General features: G+C 38.2%; 1 protein-coding gene across 2 annotated transcripts in view; it reads left to right on the top strand.

Annotated features, from left to right (window-relative positions):
• Positions 1–16,422, top strand: part of DYNC2H1 (dynein cytoplasmic 2 heavy chain 1) — a 160,376-nt gene that overhangs the window by 78,818 nt on the left and 65,136 nt on the right. For both annotated transcript variants that reach the window (XM_064170698.1, XM_064170692.1), the window contains 7 exons: positions 789–932; positions 4,169–4,258; positions 5,103–5,168; positions 10,543–10,593; positions 11,431–11,508; positions 13,249–13,380; positions 15,267–15,339. In XM_064170698.1, coding sequence (XP_064026768.1) covers positions 789–932; positions 4,169–4,258; positions 5,103–5,168; positions 10,543–10,593; positions 11,431–11,508; positions 13,249–13,380; positions 15,267–15,339 — 634 coding nt within the window. The remainder of the gene's footprint in view (positions 1–788; positions 933–4,168; positions 4,259–5,102; positions 5,169–10,542; positions 10,594–11,430; positions 11,509–13,248; positions 13,381–15,266; positions 15,340–16,422) is intronic.

The raw sequence follows: 16,422 nt of genomic DNA on the forward strand, positions 1-16,422 counted from the left end.
TCCCACACCCTTGCCAAAGCAGGATCACCTAGGATAGGCCACACAGGAATGCATCCGGGCAGGTTTTAAAGTCTCTAGAGGAGACTCCACAACCTCTCTGGACAGCCTTTTCCAGTGCTCTGTCACCCTCACCAAAGAGAATTGTCTCCTTGTGTTAAGGTGAAACCTCCTGTGTTCTAGCTTGTACCCTGTTCCTTATCCTGTCTCTGGGCACCATAAAAAAGAGACTAGCACCTTCATCTTGACACCCACCTGTCCAATATTTATAGATGTTGATAAGATCCCCTCATAGCCTTCTGTTCTCAAGACTAAACAGACCCAGGTCTCTCAGGCATTCTTCATAGGTGAGATGTTCGAGTCCTGCAGTCATCCTCATGGTTGTTCTTACTTAATATATCCCTTGCTATTGCAAAAATACAGATCACTGATGATGCTCTTTATCTGCCATGCTGTTTTTGTAACCTGTGACAGAGTTTTCTTGGTTTTGTTCAGCTAACAAAATTTCAATTGAATTTGTGACATGTTCTCTGGTGGAAAGAGGCCTCAGTACCTAGGGATTAATTTTTAAAATGTTCTTTGAAGATAAAGAATTTTTAAAACTCTGAATTCAGTGTGGAATTCTTGAGTGCATTTCTCTCGATTTGAAGAGTCAGAAAAGATTGTGTTTTCTAAGCAGTGTGTCATCCGGGTGTTTTCTGTGGGATGAATAAATGCGTATGCGGTATCCAGCAGATGGCAGTAATGTACCGAGCTGTTACAATGCAGGTTTTTTTCTTTTTTATCCACAGGAAAGGGATGCCTATCTCCCGTTAGCAGAGACTGCCAGCAAGATGTACTTTATTATCTCTGACTTGGCCAAAATTAATAACATGTACCGGTTTAGTCTGGCGGCTTTCCTGCGGCTCTTCCAAAGGGCCTTGCAAAGCGAGCAGGTATTTTCTGTCTTCCTGAAGCTATTAATGCTGCAGAAGAATCAATCTGCTTTTATCCTTAGCATTTGTTAGTTGCTTAGACATTAAAAAAACCCTGAACAATTTATGATAGCTGCTGCTGAAATGTATCACTATAGTAATGATATAGTAGTATTGGTATATGCAGTGATGCTGAATTGCTGTTCTTTAGGTATTTGGAACACATGCACATAGAATATTTAACTGATTTCACCTTACAAAGAAAGCATAAACTTGCTGTGCCATCTGAAAACAAAGTCTCACTCTTCAGATCTAAAAGCCAAAAATGAGTAATATTGCATTTTCTTATTATTCATTATCTCCAAAATGTGTCTTATTTCTCATTACCTCCACTTTAAAAAGGCATCTACCAGCCTTTCATCATGTCACTTTTAGTTTCTGGTGTCTATGCTTACAACTTTCCTTCAGCTCCAGTCATTACCAGCAACACAATCCTGACTATGCAAACTCATCCTCAGTTTTTTACATATTGCTTCTTTTCCAAACCTGATCTCGTTCTATGACAAGGTGACTTAGTGGATGAGAGAAAGGTTGTTCAATAAAGCCTTTGACAGGGCCTTCCACGGCACCTACCTGCAGAAACTGGATGCTCATGGCTTGAACAGATTCATGCTTCACCAGGTTAAAAAGCCAGCTGTATGTCTGGGCCCAAAAAGTGGTGGTGAATGGAGTTAAATCCAGTTGGTAGCCAGTCACTAGTGATGTTCCCCATGGCTCAGTGGGAGCTGTGGACAGTTCGGTTTGATATCTTCATCAATGATCTGGATGAGGGAATTGAGTATTCCCTCAGTAAGTCTGCAGATGAAACTAAACTGGGTAGGAGTGTTGATCTGCTTGAGGGTAGGAAGGCTCTGTGAAGGAATGATGGGTTGAGGCCAACTGTGTGAGATTCCAAAAGACCAAGTGCTGAGTGCTGCACTTGAGTCACAACAACCTCATGCAATGTTACAGGCTTAGGGAAGAGTGTCTGAAAAGCTGCCTGGCAGAAAAGGACCTGGGGGTGCTAGTTGCCAGCTATCTGAACATGAGCAAGCAGTGTGCTCAGATGGCCAAGGCGGCAAACAGCACCCTGGCTTGTATCAGGTATAGTGTGCCCAGGAGGAGTAGGGAAGTGATTGTGCTTGGCACTGGTGAGGCCACACCTCAAATACTGTGTTCAGTTTGGGGCCCTTCACAATAAGAAGGACAGGGGAGGTTTGGATTGGATATTAGGAAAATTTTCTTCACTGAAAGGGTGGTCAGGCATTGGAATAGATTGCCCAAGGAGATGGTGGACTTACTATCCCTGGAAGTGTTCAAAAATTTTGGACATGGCACTTGAGAGCATGGTTTAATGGCCATGATGGTCTTAGGTCAGCAGTTGGACTTGATCTTAGAAGTCTTTTTCCAACCAAAATAATTCTGTGATTTTAGGAGCTTCTAACTTTTTGTACTTACTTTCACACTCTTTCACAATTTCTTAGTATCTGCCTATTATGTTACCTATTTAAAGCTTAGCTTCTGGTTTCATATTCTTTGCTTTCTTCCTTTTATTTTCTTCTCATTTCTATCCAATTCTTAATTTTTCTGAAGATGTCTTTTAGATGTGTGTGCCTTTACCAGGAGGGTAGTGGAACACGTTGCCCAGGGAAGTAGTTGAGGCCTCATCACTGGAGATATTTAAAGTCAGGCTAGACAAGGCTATGAGCAACCTGATCTAGTGGAGGGTGTCCCTGCTTCCTGCAGTGGGGTTGGACTAGATGACCTTTGGAGGTTCCTTCCAACCCAAACCACTTTATGATTAGAGAAATCAGAATCCGAATATCCCTTATTTATAAAGTCATCTCCTCAAATTCCAGCATGGTAGCAAGGAACCTCTTTCTGATAAATCTCATGCTACCTGTTAGGTCCCTTATCTTTCCCCTTTCATACTTTTTTAGCCTATCTTTCTTTCAGTTGGTTACAATTATTTATCCTCCAAGATGTAAGGGATAAGCTAGGGTATATTTATTATTTTCTACAATATTTATTTCATTTGGACCAAATTTGCCTGAAAGTTTGGTAAATACACTTAACTTTGAGACACCTATTTAATGACATTAAACGTAGTAATTCAGATATAAAGAATTTTTTACCAAGTGAGAACTATGATTTTTTGAGGATATTAATGTTAGGAGAAGAAACTGTTATTTCATTCTCTGTTGTGGTGGTTTGAGGAGTCCCAGGTTCCATTAAAATGACCACATAGACAAGTCTGCTCCAGGGGACAGACTGATTGTCCCCAGATATTGTAGTTCTATTATTCAATCCCATAATCCTGCTGACACTTAATAAGAGAGCAGAGAAGTCAATTCCCTCTCTTTTCTCCCTTCCTTTTGGATCTCCAGAGGGACTGTTATCTAGGTAACAATGTAGGAGTAAGAATTGCCTGTGGCCTCTAAGGCCGCAGCAGCAGCGAATTTCCAGATGTGCAATTCAGACCTGCTTGGGCCTAAATGGGAGTCAGTGGGGGAGGGGAGAAATTGAGCACTGGGATTTTGGCAGGTTAGCTTGGTTGGGGGAAGGCTTTTGGGGGAATTCTCATGTATCCTGTATCTGTATTAGGTGTTAAGGAACATGTATGCTGTATCTTTTCCTGCACATCTTAAAATGTAATTTTTCTGTATTCCTCTCCAATTCAGCAAGAGCTGAATTATTTTACTGCCTTCTTAATAATCCAAGTCTCTCATGCTCTTAAAGAGAAAAAAACTATGATGCTGTCTAGGCTAGATGTTAGGAAGTTCTTCACAGAAAGAGAGATTGATCATTGGAAAGGGCTGCCCAGGGAGGTGTTGGAGTCACCATCACTGGAAGTGTACAAAAAGACTGGATGTGGCTCTTAATTCCATGGTTTAGTTGGTTAGATAATGTTGGACTTGATCTTGAAGGTCTTTTCTGACCTGACTGATTCTGTGATTTTGTATTTACCTTATCTATATGTTGTATAGTGTTCACAGTCAAAATATTCAAAGCCAAATTATCCATTTCTCAATGCTTCATCATGAGCTTCTCATTTTATCATCTACTCATTGATAGCTGAATTCAATAACATGGTTTTAGAACTAGTAATTGTCATGGAGAGTCTAAATTATTCCTATCATTTTGCTGAAATTTACAGGATACATACATTTTTTTTTTTACTTCCAGTTGAATTTTTGAAACCTAATCTTTCTTTTTAGGATTCGAGTAATACTGAGGAAAGAATCAATTCACTTATTGGCTCCTTGAAACATGCAGTGTATGAATATGTTTGTCGCTGTTTGTTTAAGGTAAGATTATTTTTTTTCTGGCTTTTGTCCTGCACATTGAGTTTGAAAGTATTCTTTCAGAAACCTGTACTTGATTGTTGGAGAGATTCTTGCTAGCAGAGGACACAAAATGATAAACATGAGCAACCCGTGCTGGGAGCGTCCTTGAATCCATCTTGGGAGTTAAGATACCAGGCGCTGGGTGGTTCCCCCCACATGCAGCTGCAGGGGGTGGAGTGCCAGCTGCAGGTGGGCAGAGTTAGCCAGCCCCAGAGACTGACCCTCAGATTGTTATGGTATATTACCCTATCCATGCCATACATGTAACCCTATACCCTCTATATGTAACCAATCTTGGTGGAGCATGCCTCTTGCAAGAATGCATATAAGTCTCTGCATCACGGGAATAAAGTGGACTGTGACCATCTAACCATACTGGTGAACAAAGAGTCATTGTACCCAGGTGCTCCACCGGCGTTAGTAGTTGATCTGCTTTAAATAAGCAAAACTGTATCAGTACATATGTACTATGTAAATTATATGCAACATAGGTAATGTGCAAAAAATTACATTTACAATATTTAACGTACAAAATGAAGAAGACTGAAAATTACGATATGACAAAATTAAGCTGCCTTGTGCACATTTCTCCACAGAGCAGTTTTCTAATGGACAAGCCATTTAAAAATAATGGGCTGTGCTTAGTATATTTGCTTTATTGCAAATACTTGGGATTTTTTTTCTACACTTGAATTTAGATGTACTTTGATGCAGCAGTTTTGAATTAGAGTATGTGTTGTTAAGTCACTTCTATGAAATATGTTTTGATAAACATATAAATACATTTTCACTGCTTCTATTTCAGGCTGATCAGCTAATGTTTGCTCTACATTTTGTACGAGGAATGCACCCTGAACTTTTTCAAGAGAATGTAAGTGATTGATTTAATTAAACTTCATAAGAAGACTAGATACATTTTGGTTATTTAATGTAGGACTTGGGATTTTAGATTTATATGCTGCTATATTTATATGATAGTTACTTTTTAATGTTAACATAATATCAGTTTCAAAGTGAAATTTAACATGAGAAAGGAAAGTAAACAGGTGCCTGAAAAAGATATTTGTAAACAGTTCTTCCAGGTTTTTTCTAACATGTGTCTAGACATTTATCCATCCTTCCAGTTCAGTATGGATATTTGTAAGTTAAGTGATGAATACACACCTGTTTCATTGTGACTAAGGGTTGCTTGTGTTTCATCATGCCATGGTATTGAACTGCAGAAAAGGAGTGGAAGACCTAGGGAGAAATTATGGAAAAGTCTGTTTTCGCAGCCTGCAGTTGAAGAGGCTTAATGCACAGTCATACTGGAAAGTGAAGTAATCTTTTGAGCTTTTCAGCCATTGATTATTCAGTGTCTAAGAAATAGGGCAAATGATTATTAATGTCTCTGCAACAGTGTCTTCAAAAGTGCACTGTACAGAGTGTTCCTTTTTGTATATTGATCACTGGCCATGTAAGTATTGGATTCTTTGCACCATAGTGGCCTGCCAGAGGAATGATGAACTCATCCTGAAATAGTTTACATTTTTGATAGCATAGTGAGATGCAGCTGAGTCAAAGGTTGGACTGGATGATGTTTGAGATCTATTCCAAGTGTGTGTTTCCCATAACTCTGTGATATAGTTCCAAAGCACATTTAATACAAATGGCTGTCCATTCTATTTTCAGACAAGTGCTGCTTTATTAGCATAGTCACAAAAAATCGAGAGATGCCATGTAACATTTTTGACAGTGGTCTGAACGAGGCCTAATCTAGAAATGCCTAATGTTTGAGGTATTTACCTATTGTTTAGAGGTTATTCACAACAAAACTGTAACAGAGCTTAGGTACTGGTAACCCTTCTTTCAACAGGGCAGGACACATCTTATCATAGAATCATAGAATAAACTAGGTTGCAAGAGACCTCCAAGATCATCCAGTCCAACCTAGCACCCAGCCCTAGCCAGTCAACTAGATCATGGCACTAAGTGCCTCATCCAGTCTTTTCCTGAACACCCCCAGGGATGGTGACTCCACCACCTCCCTATTAACAGCATGTTCCTCTCTTTGGGTGATAGAATCTTAGAATCACAGAATTGGTTTTGTTGGAAAAGACCTCTAAGATCATCCAGTGCAACTGTCAACCTAAGACCACTATGGCCATTAAACCAAACTGCCATGTCCACACTTTTCTTGAATACCTCCAGGGATGGTGACTCCACCATCTCCCTGGGCAACCTGTTCCACACATTCAGTGGTGAGGCCACATCTTGAATATTGGGTTCAGTTTTAGAACCCTCACTACAGGAAAAACATTGAGTTGCTAGAGCAACTGCGTCCAGAGAAGGGCAGTGAAGCTGGTGAGAGGTCTAGAGAACAGGTCTCATGAGAACCAGCTGAGGAAACTGTGGTTGTTTAGTCTGGAGGAGATGAGGCTGAGAGGAGACCTCATTGCTCTCTACAACTACCTAAAAGGAGAATCTAAGGGGATGAAGGTTGGTCTTTCCTCCTTTGTATCAAGTGACAGAACAAAAGATAACACTTTTGCCCAACACAGAGGATTATAGTGAATTTATTCCTGGTAAAATGGTACTTTTAATGGAGATTGAATTGTTAACTAAAATTCAAACATCTCTTTAAATTCGTCTGAGCAAGTTATCCTAGAGTGTCATTGTAGGAAACAGGAAAGATCCAGACCTGTCGAAAAAACTGTTAGTTTCATCATAAACAAACTTTGTAGAATAGGTCAGATGGTTTGGTCCTAAAATTGCTTACTTCTCTCCATTACCCTTACAGGCAGACTAGAGCAGTTGGCTGAGATATCGATGGCAAAGTTATTGTTGCTTGTAGTACAATAAAATTAATCAAATAAAATCTGCCTGTAGTATAAAAATATACAGAATTGACTCAGTGCAATTGATTAGACGTGGCTGCTTCATGTGAGTGCAGAAACATCTAAGTAACTAAAATACTTTCATGGAATCGAGAGACAAAGCTATGGCTGCAGAAGCTGGAGACCAGAGGGAATATCAAATGGTAGCAGATGTCAGTTCTCTAGAGGAGAGTTCATTTTAATGTAATAGGTAAAAAATCAGATAATACATTTGAACAAAGTAATGAAAGTTGATTATATGAAGGATGTGGGTTTAAGGTACCATGTTTAATAAAGGATAGTGGAAAAACTTTGATGTTATGAATGCAGTGAAATCCCACAGTCTTTCAGCAGTGAAGTTGCCTGATAAAAATAACTCAAATTAATCTTGTTGTCTATTCTTAATTATTAGAACCTCCCTAATCCCTAATTATTTCTTTTTCAGCCTCTGAAAATATTTTGCTTTATCTTTCTAATCCTTGAGTTTATAAAATCTTGAAGGCACCAACTTGCAAACAGTTTTCTGACTAAATTAAAGCCTATCTGCCTAGGCATTTTATGTATTTGCTAATACTGGTTTATGTGTTAGTTGCTGTTGTTTATCTGAGATCAGCTAAACCATTTATCAGCTATTAGAGCTCTTAACCAGCTTAATCTAGGTTACATATAATGCACACTCCTGCAGTATCTGAGATCTGAAGAATTAAAACAAGGAAATAATATCAATAATTTTCTTTCTTCCCTGAAAGTTGCAAGTTACTTTAATTAAATTGTTAAGAAAAGAGTGCTTGTGCAAAGTAATTATCGAGGAAAATGAAGCTGAAGTGGTTATTCTTTCAAAGTTATTTCTTTTATAGCTTTTAATGTGACGCGGCTAGAAGTTGTTTATTATGCTACTAGAGAATTGAGTGTTTTGTGTCCCTGTCTCAGAGGAGTTCAGCCTTCTGCACTTAGGATTTTTTTGCACAATTATAAGAAATTCATAGTACACCTTCAACATTGTACTATAGAATGTCTTGGCCCTTAGTGGAGTGTTGTGGAGGGGATTCTGCTGCCTATGCCAAGTGTGGCAAAGGGGAGAAATTAATTGGCATGAGATGATATTCTATAAAAATATATAATTTATTAACTTCAATATTCTGAACTCTTGCCACCCCCAACCACTGAATTTTAATATTAATAGTTGTTCTTACACGGTTATGGAAGACATTCTACGAATAATATCAAACAATAACTTGTTAATAACTAGCAAACATTCAGACTATAAACAGGAGAGAGGAGTTTCCCCACGGCAAATACCGCTTGGGGTCAATATGCTGTTTGCCCAGTAGATGGGCCCAAGCCCTTTCTGCTCTATGGTGGAAGGCAGTAGAAATTGCAGAGGCATTAAAGCATTTACTCACAAATTCTGACTAATTATCAATCACTCTCCCGGGCTATGTCACAGCCTATACAAGTGTCCAATATTCAGGGAAGTTTTGCCTGTGGACTTTGAGGCTGGAATCCTCCTGGCTTCAGGGGGAAAGGATGCAATCTTTGACCTTGTCCTCCTGGCTTCTGGATGCTCTGTGTGTATGTCCAGGGATTCTTAGGCAGGACCTTCAGGTGTAGAGGCAGGATGCCATGCAGTCTCAGCACGGTGTCACGCTGGCCACACAGACCGATCACATGCAGACAATCCAGGGTCTGCTCCTGGTAACTCGTGGCAGTGGAGCTTACCAGGCAGTGATAAGACAGCAGGCGTGCAGTAGGGTTCACAGCTGCACGGGAGACTGAGCTCTGTAGATAAAGGCAATACAGGATCTAGTCCTGGTAAGGCACCGCAGTGGCGTGCAGGTGTGCAGGGCTGGCTGGGAGCCCACGGGAGACTGTCTCCGTAGAGAACAGTAGCTGCACTGCGGGTGTGCCCTGCGGGTGAGGCTTCAGGCAGGCAGGCATAAACAAAAAGCAGTGCGAGTGAGTCCAAGCACTTTGTTTACCTGTGTACCCCTGTTTATCAAATGTGGGCTGAAATTAATGGCCCTTTGGACACCAAAATGACCAACCAGCTTGGCAGTTAGCCAAAAGCATACCATAATAGGCAAAAGCCACAGGCCTGGACCTCCCAAATAGGGGATAGCATGGGCCTAGCACCCGATGGGCCATAAGCTGGGCACATGAGTTTATACAACCATGTTACACAATCAGGGGCCCTGGGCAGGCCAGACTTTATGGCACCAGGTCTGTTGTGCCCTTTTGTGTTTGCTTTATGTGTTTACCTCTGGTTTGGGCAGAAAAACATGTCCAGGCAAGGCAAGGCGTATATAAGCCTATTTTTGGGCCTATGGGCCCTCCATGACATGGAGACAGTCTGTTTCTGTAGCAACATGTATTGATTTTTCTGAGGTAGATTTACATGTCTCTACATATTGCACTTCTTTTCCTCATAAAAATACTACACAATTTCTGGTTTCAAGGCTGCAGAGTCTTCATGTGTTTTCTGTGCGCAAGCATTTTCTTTGTAATTTGTAGAGGAGCATCAGTTTGTGATTGAAAGAGAGAGTTATTTCAAGACTTAGATTGGGTGCATAAAGAATAGTAGTAGTTGGTTAACTTTTTCATTTGGAATGTTACTACTGGCTTTAACAATAAATAGAATTATTTATCATGGCTTTATAGATACTGATGATGTAAATATTCTATAGTATATTCTTTACCATCTCCAAATATAGGATATGTCATTTCTAGTATGGTCTTGAAATACTTATCTAATCTTTCTTCAAAGATTAAAACCTACCTTCCTAGATACAAATACCAAATCTAAAATATTTAATCATACATAAATTCAACTTAGATTTTCCCTTTCTTAATGCAACCTAAGTACTTAGTGCCACCATGATCTAGTTGATTGGATAGGGCTGGGTGCTAGGTTGGACTGGATGAGCTTGGAGGTCTCTTCCAACATGGTTGATTCTATGATTCTATTCATCATACCAACCTATTATATTAAGTATTCTTCCTCTTCTAAAAACTGCATCTTTTGGGTACTATCATGTGAAGCACTACTATATTTTTTTGTTCTATTTGGGCTGCTGATGCCATATTGTCATCCATGTATGTTACTTAGTGCTAGTCTGTGAGTAGACAATCAGGGTGGAAACTCTGGGTGTTGAGGAAAGACAGGGCTTCTTTGTTTTGTTTTTTTTTCTTCTAAAGCATTGCAGTCACTTGGCTTGGATTCTGCCAAAGGAGTTGTATACTGGTACTAATACCTAGAATTAAAAAAAAATTCTTTCAGAATCAAGGATTTAATCTGTTTACTTCCTGTTTTGCCTAGATGCTACTGCATACTAACCTTTAGTCTTAAAAGTGTCTTATGACTTGTCTGAGCTGTTAATTTATTCCTTCTAGGAATGGGAGACTTTTACAGGTGTGATCATTGGAGACACCATAAGAAAATCAGTAAGCTACATTCATTTGTGTGTTTTGAAATAAGGAACATTTACTTAAACCTTGGAAAGTTAGAGCTGTATTTGTACTATATTGTTTAATTATTTCATACAATAAAAGTACAAATAAGTCCTCACATACTAATATAAACATATAAAAACTTTTTGAACATGGCAACTCATTTTTTGAATTGCATATTTTTTTTAATTTTGCTGCTTTTTTCTTTCTCTTACTAGGATTAAATGTTGGGTTTTTTTTTCCAATGGAATGTTTGAGCAGGTTTTAAGCCCTCTTCTGTAGCTACGGTCACCATTCTGAATAATTCTTTCTTCTGGTATCATATGACTTGTGGTTTTGGCATGAATTGATGGAATTGTCCACACATTTTGCTAACTTTGACATACTTTTTTGCCCATCCTCAGAGTCCTACATCTAGAGATGCATTTATGTTTTCTTAGGTGACAGGGCTAGGTTAAGAAGCTTCTGGCCCATACCTGGCCGATTATGCTGTATTCACTAAGTGTTACTGAATTCTATTGATTCTGTACACGTCTTTTTAATGGAAAACTACTTAGATTTTGGTGTGTTATACAGATTCTCTAAATGGAAATATATTTTCAGAGTCAAGTCATTAAGCAAATGTTAATATCAGCAGTGTATGTAAAATTTAAATCATTGATAAATTTTCTTTTGTGTTGCCGTTTATGTACGTAGCAAAAGGCCACAGAAAGATTCCTGCTGTAAATGCCATTTTTGTTAAAAACATTATTTTCACAATCTTATTACTGAATATAGGGTTTCATAAAAATGTGTGTAACTTATGTGTGTAACATAAATTGCTTCAATAAGGATTCACAGAGAAGTGTTCGTGACCAGATTCCCTCATGGATAGAACAGGACCGAGCCTGGGCAGTAGCTTCTCTGAAGGTATGCATCATGTGGTGGTTTGCATTTAAAAGGCATTTAGTTTTAGCAAATAACAGTTTGAATTTGAATATTCGAATATGTATTTGTCAGATGTAGATTTTTTTTTCTTTAAACTGTTTATCTTTCAGAAACTATGGCTTAATTTATACTCATTTGAAAAAAACTCTGTTTAAACGAAAAATGTGATGGTTTGGGTGTTCCCCACCCCCCCACACTTTGGAAATCACCCAGACTAGACTCAGCCAGCTCTGGAAATATGAATGAAGCTTATATTTACAGCTGGCACAATATACAAGCAGATATTTACAGTATATACAGTTATGTACAGAAATATATAAGATAAAAAGTAATACAGAAGCACAACTCCTCTCCTAGAAACCTGAGTCCCCAGGAGGGGCTCTCAACTGCCCCTTCACCTTTCCTCTACCCCTCTCAACCTTACCCCAGTCCCAAGGAAGAATAGAGATTTGGCCAGGGGGTCCGGAAGCAAAGTGGTTTAGTCCAAAATAGAGGCTGAGGTTAGAGAGCAAGGTGCAGCTCAGCCAGCAGCCCAAGTGAGACTGGTTATCTGTGTTTTTATTTCTTGTTCCTATAGATCTCAGCAAGCCTATGAGCGAAGTAGTCATCACCATTGTTTTCCTTTCACAGCCTGTAATCTAGTTCTTCTCACCAAAACATTCTAGCCTGCTTCAAACTAGCACAAATAAACAACCTCATTTTTCTGAGTCTTTTCATGTACATCTTTACCCAATCTAACAAAGAATTTCATTGCATGTAAATCAACCTATCATCCTACTGAGATTTGACACAGTAGGATCCTTCCTTCCTTCCTTCCTTCCTTCCTTCCTTCCTTCCTTCCTTCCTTCCTTCCTTCCTTCCTTCCTTCCTTCCTTCCTTCCTTCCTTCCTTCCTTCCTTCCTTCCTTCCTTCCTTCCTTCCTTCCTTCCTTCCTTCCTTCCTTTCCATCTGTCTCATCTCTCTCTGTCTCATCTCTATCTCTCTCTCACACACATGCATCTCTCCCTCTCTCTCAGATTTCCATGCTCATCTTGAAATGAATGTTGAAGTTTCTTACTGCTTCTATAAAATAAAGCAAAAAGCAACCAAATGAAAATGTCTTGCTTTGGTTTATCCTGCAACAATCAGTATTGCAGTTCTCTGACCCTGAAGGAACTAAATGAAAATACTAGTAACTGAAATTCTGTCTTAGAATTTTCTCCTTCTGTGTGTAGCTCAGCAAGAAGGAAACTCTTGACTGACCTTTGTCAGAGATTTCTGCTGCTAAATCCAGAGTTCATTGTTATTCATTTCTCTTTACTAGAGATAGGAACAGTTACAATAATGGTGTGGTAAACATGGTCATTAAAGCTTTAAACAGAGAAACAGAAAATGAGTAACAAGGTGAATCATTAGCATGTGCTGGTAGAAAAAGAACCTGGTTGTGATTAAAGGAAAGAATTACAACTGAGTAGAGCTCAAAACAAATTGCCTAGAAGTTTAAAAATGAAAACATAGAGTAAATACAGACTTGGCATTTCCAGGGGAGTAGGATGAACAAATGGTTAATTCAAAAAACTCACCCTTTTCTAAGTCTGAAGTTAAAATTGAATTGAGTTAATGTGAGATGCACAAATGTTTACAGGTTTAGGTTCATAGTTGTATTTGGAAATTAATTAAAATATACAATGCCCCAGTGACTATTTTTTCCTTATTCTTAAATATGCATTATTTGTTTTGTAGATTTCTCTCCCAGGTCTCTACCAAACACTTTGTTTTGAAGATGAAGGACTGTGGCACACCTTTTCTCAGAGCTCTGTGTGTGAACAAGACTTCCCATCTACTATTGTAAAAAGAATTTCCTTATTTCAGCAGGTAATCTTCCTCTTGAATTATTCGAAAGCAATTATGAGTTGAGCATTGAAGTTGTGTTTTATGTCTTGAAAATTTAGATTTCGGGCCTGATTGAATTATAAGCAGTGACAGTATCTGCATTAGCTTATAGCTGGTATACCTCGTTTAAGGATGTTGCGGTTTTGTTTTTTTCTGTGATGCATACTTAGTTTTGTTTTATCTGAGTCTTCTTGTGTATTGGTGTGTTGGCTGCAACTGAGCATACCCTGTAAAGTAACAAGCTCTTTAGTAATATTCACAGAAATAATTTTATGAATGCACATTCTTCCACAGTTTCTTTGTTACTGCACAATTTGTCAGCTTTTTCAGTATCATTAATTTAGTTCATCATTCAATGTGCAGACTCACACAACTAACTGAAAGTGACAAAACCTAGAAGCAGCCACTGCATTTTAGTATGATGGTCATGAGATGCTATACTTTCTAAAAGCTTGATGATTGATGAACTGGCCAAGAATGTTAGAGAGGCAGATTCCTTCTTCCACCCAGGGATCCTTCTCCTCTGAAGAGAAAAATCTCATCCCTCTTGTGTTTATAGGAGAAAAGGTCTCATTACTTTCCAATGATGCTGCAACTTTCCATTTGAAGTCACTTCATGTAAGATGAAGACCCAGGCAAAGCAGGAATGGGTTACATGACAATGTAGTGTCATTCTGCTTGGCTTTTACAGGATCCCAAAAATCCCTTGCACATAACTTAGGAACAAATCATTTTGGAAAGGAATTTGTCTGACTCATCTTTGATTTGTTGAAATGCCGAAGAGCAGTTCTTATATATATGCAATGTGTTTTCATAAACATTCTGCAGTTATAGATAAAAACCCAGAATGTCAGCACATTCCATGTCTAGTTACTTGCCAGAAGGGAAAATGGAAGGTATTTAGAATGTTTTGGTTGGTAAAACATATTGAAACTACCCACTTAGGCTTCCATGCCACTCAGAAGTTAGTTTCTTTCACACTGTATGTTAAACTTCAAAGTCAGGCAGTAGCACTTTGGTGCAATCTCAAAGTAGTAAAAAGTAGTACTTTCTTAAAAATGTAACAAATTTTGACAAAGTTAATTTTTTCCTCCAAAAAATAACAACAGATATTTCAAAGCTGGAAATTGGCATGTCAAAGTGTGTTCAGAGTGTGGTTTACAGCTTTGCCAAAGAGAAGGAAGTGGTGGTTTTAACAAAGTTGAAGATTTTCCTGAAGTTGCATTAGTTGCCTTCAGTTGGCTACATTGAACATTTTACAGGAAGTTGATTGAAACAAATAATTGAAACTGCTAATTTAATTTGTATCTGAAATGATTAGCATTTTGTGTTCTGTGGTCTTTTGAAGAACAGTAAAAACATGTGCAAAACTAGGAGGTTTGAAAGTCAGAATGACTCAGGAAAAGAAGTTAGATGTAAAACTCTAAAGATGTGCTTAAACAAAGGAAGTAATTTCAAAACTGATTATTTTATCATATTAAAATGGGAAAGATTAGTATTCCAGTTAGGATATTACTGCCAAAGTAATTGTGCAGAATTTAGACTATGAGTATAAACCTAAGTTTGCTTTCTGTCAAAAGCTACTCACATAGGTACCTTTTTTTTCTAGGACACTGTAGAAAAAGTTCCAGCTTACAAATAGGCATTAGATGTAGATCTGTCTTCTTATTCTATGAATAGAACAAGCTCCTCGTAAAAGAACAATGACATTAGATTAGCTTGGAGTGGAATGATCAGATAGCTCTATATATTCAGATAAAATAACTTTGTTCTAAAGAGAAGTTTAAAGAATTCAGCCTTTTTAGAAGACTCTTGCATTTTAAATTGTCTTAATATATTTTATAAACTCATCTCCCTTTTGTTTTAAGGTACTTGTGGTCCAAGCTGTCCGACCTGACAGGCTGCAGAGTGCCATGACTCTTTTTGCATGTAAAACGTTGCGTAAGTTAATTTTTCACCAGGGTGTTTCCATGCAACGATGAAATAAATTTTTTTGTCTTATGTTTCTCTTTTATTTTACGGTTTTATGGAATCCTTAATTATTAGCATTTGAAAACATACTGTAAATGGATTTGCTGATTTTATTCCTGTAAAGTATTGTTAAAAAGTGCTTTTAAAATGGCTTGATTTGTGCCACATGGGGAAGAAAGGAGTATAGCTGGTATTCTCTAAGCTTTGCACTACAGCATTTTCAACTCAAGCTATTCTAAAATTCTATGATTTTCCTTGAGACATAAATGTTCCAGAAAGATTATGCACAGTTTTATTGTTTAAAAACTTTTAGTTTTGAGCTTCTGTAAATCTCAAAGGATTATATCACATTTTCAGTGACTTCTGTCAGTTTCTTGGGCTGTAATACAACTTTTACTCACTGTTCAGAAATACACATGGTGTTTCAGTACCATTATTGTCTGTTGGTTCTAGTCTTATCTGTTTCTTCTCTGAGGCCTATTGTATTCCTAGTTCAAGACTTATGTTTAAAATAGTCATAATACTGTAATACAGCACAAAAAGACCTTTCTTCAGTTCTGACTGGTTTATGGCAATACACATATGCAAGGTGATTTTGAGTGTCTCATTGGGATGGACACTGTAGTTTTAAATGTCACTCACTGCATTACCTAGGGACAAGGCAGAATATCTTGGTTTAAATGTCATTCAGTGTCGGGAGAGAGGTGGGATCCACAGAAGGGAGAAGATCCAGATTGTAAAGATCTTAAATGTAAGTGACAAAGGCTGCTTTAGTGTGGTAAACAATGAACATGGAAAAATGACTCATAGGCTGCCAAGGTAAAGTAGCTAGACTTAGATTTCCAGTACTTGAAGATCTCCGGTTTGAGTGGCACCAAGGTGGGTGATTTTGCATGATAGTGCAGCAGATGAGTTACTTAAAATACCCTCATGACTTGAGATTTTTCGAAGTTCCTGCCATGGACATCATTTCTTAAAAGAGTTAGTGTAGGTTTAGGTTTCATTCTTACATTTTATTGCCATTTGTGTGAGTGCTGATCTTATTCCCTCTTT

Source organism: Pogoniulus pusillus, chromosome 3, assembly GCF_015220805.1.
Source record: "Pogoniulus pusillus isolate bPogPus1 chromosome 3, bPogPus1.pri, whole genome shotgun sequence".
NCBI lineage: Eukaryota > Metazoa > Chordata > Aves > Piciformes > Lybiidae > Pogoniulus > Pogoniulus pusillus.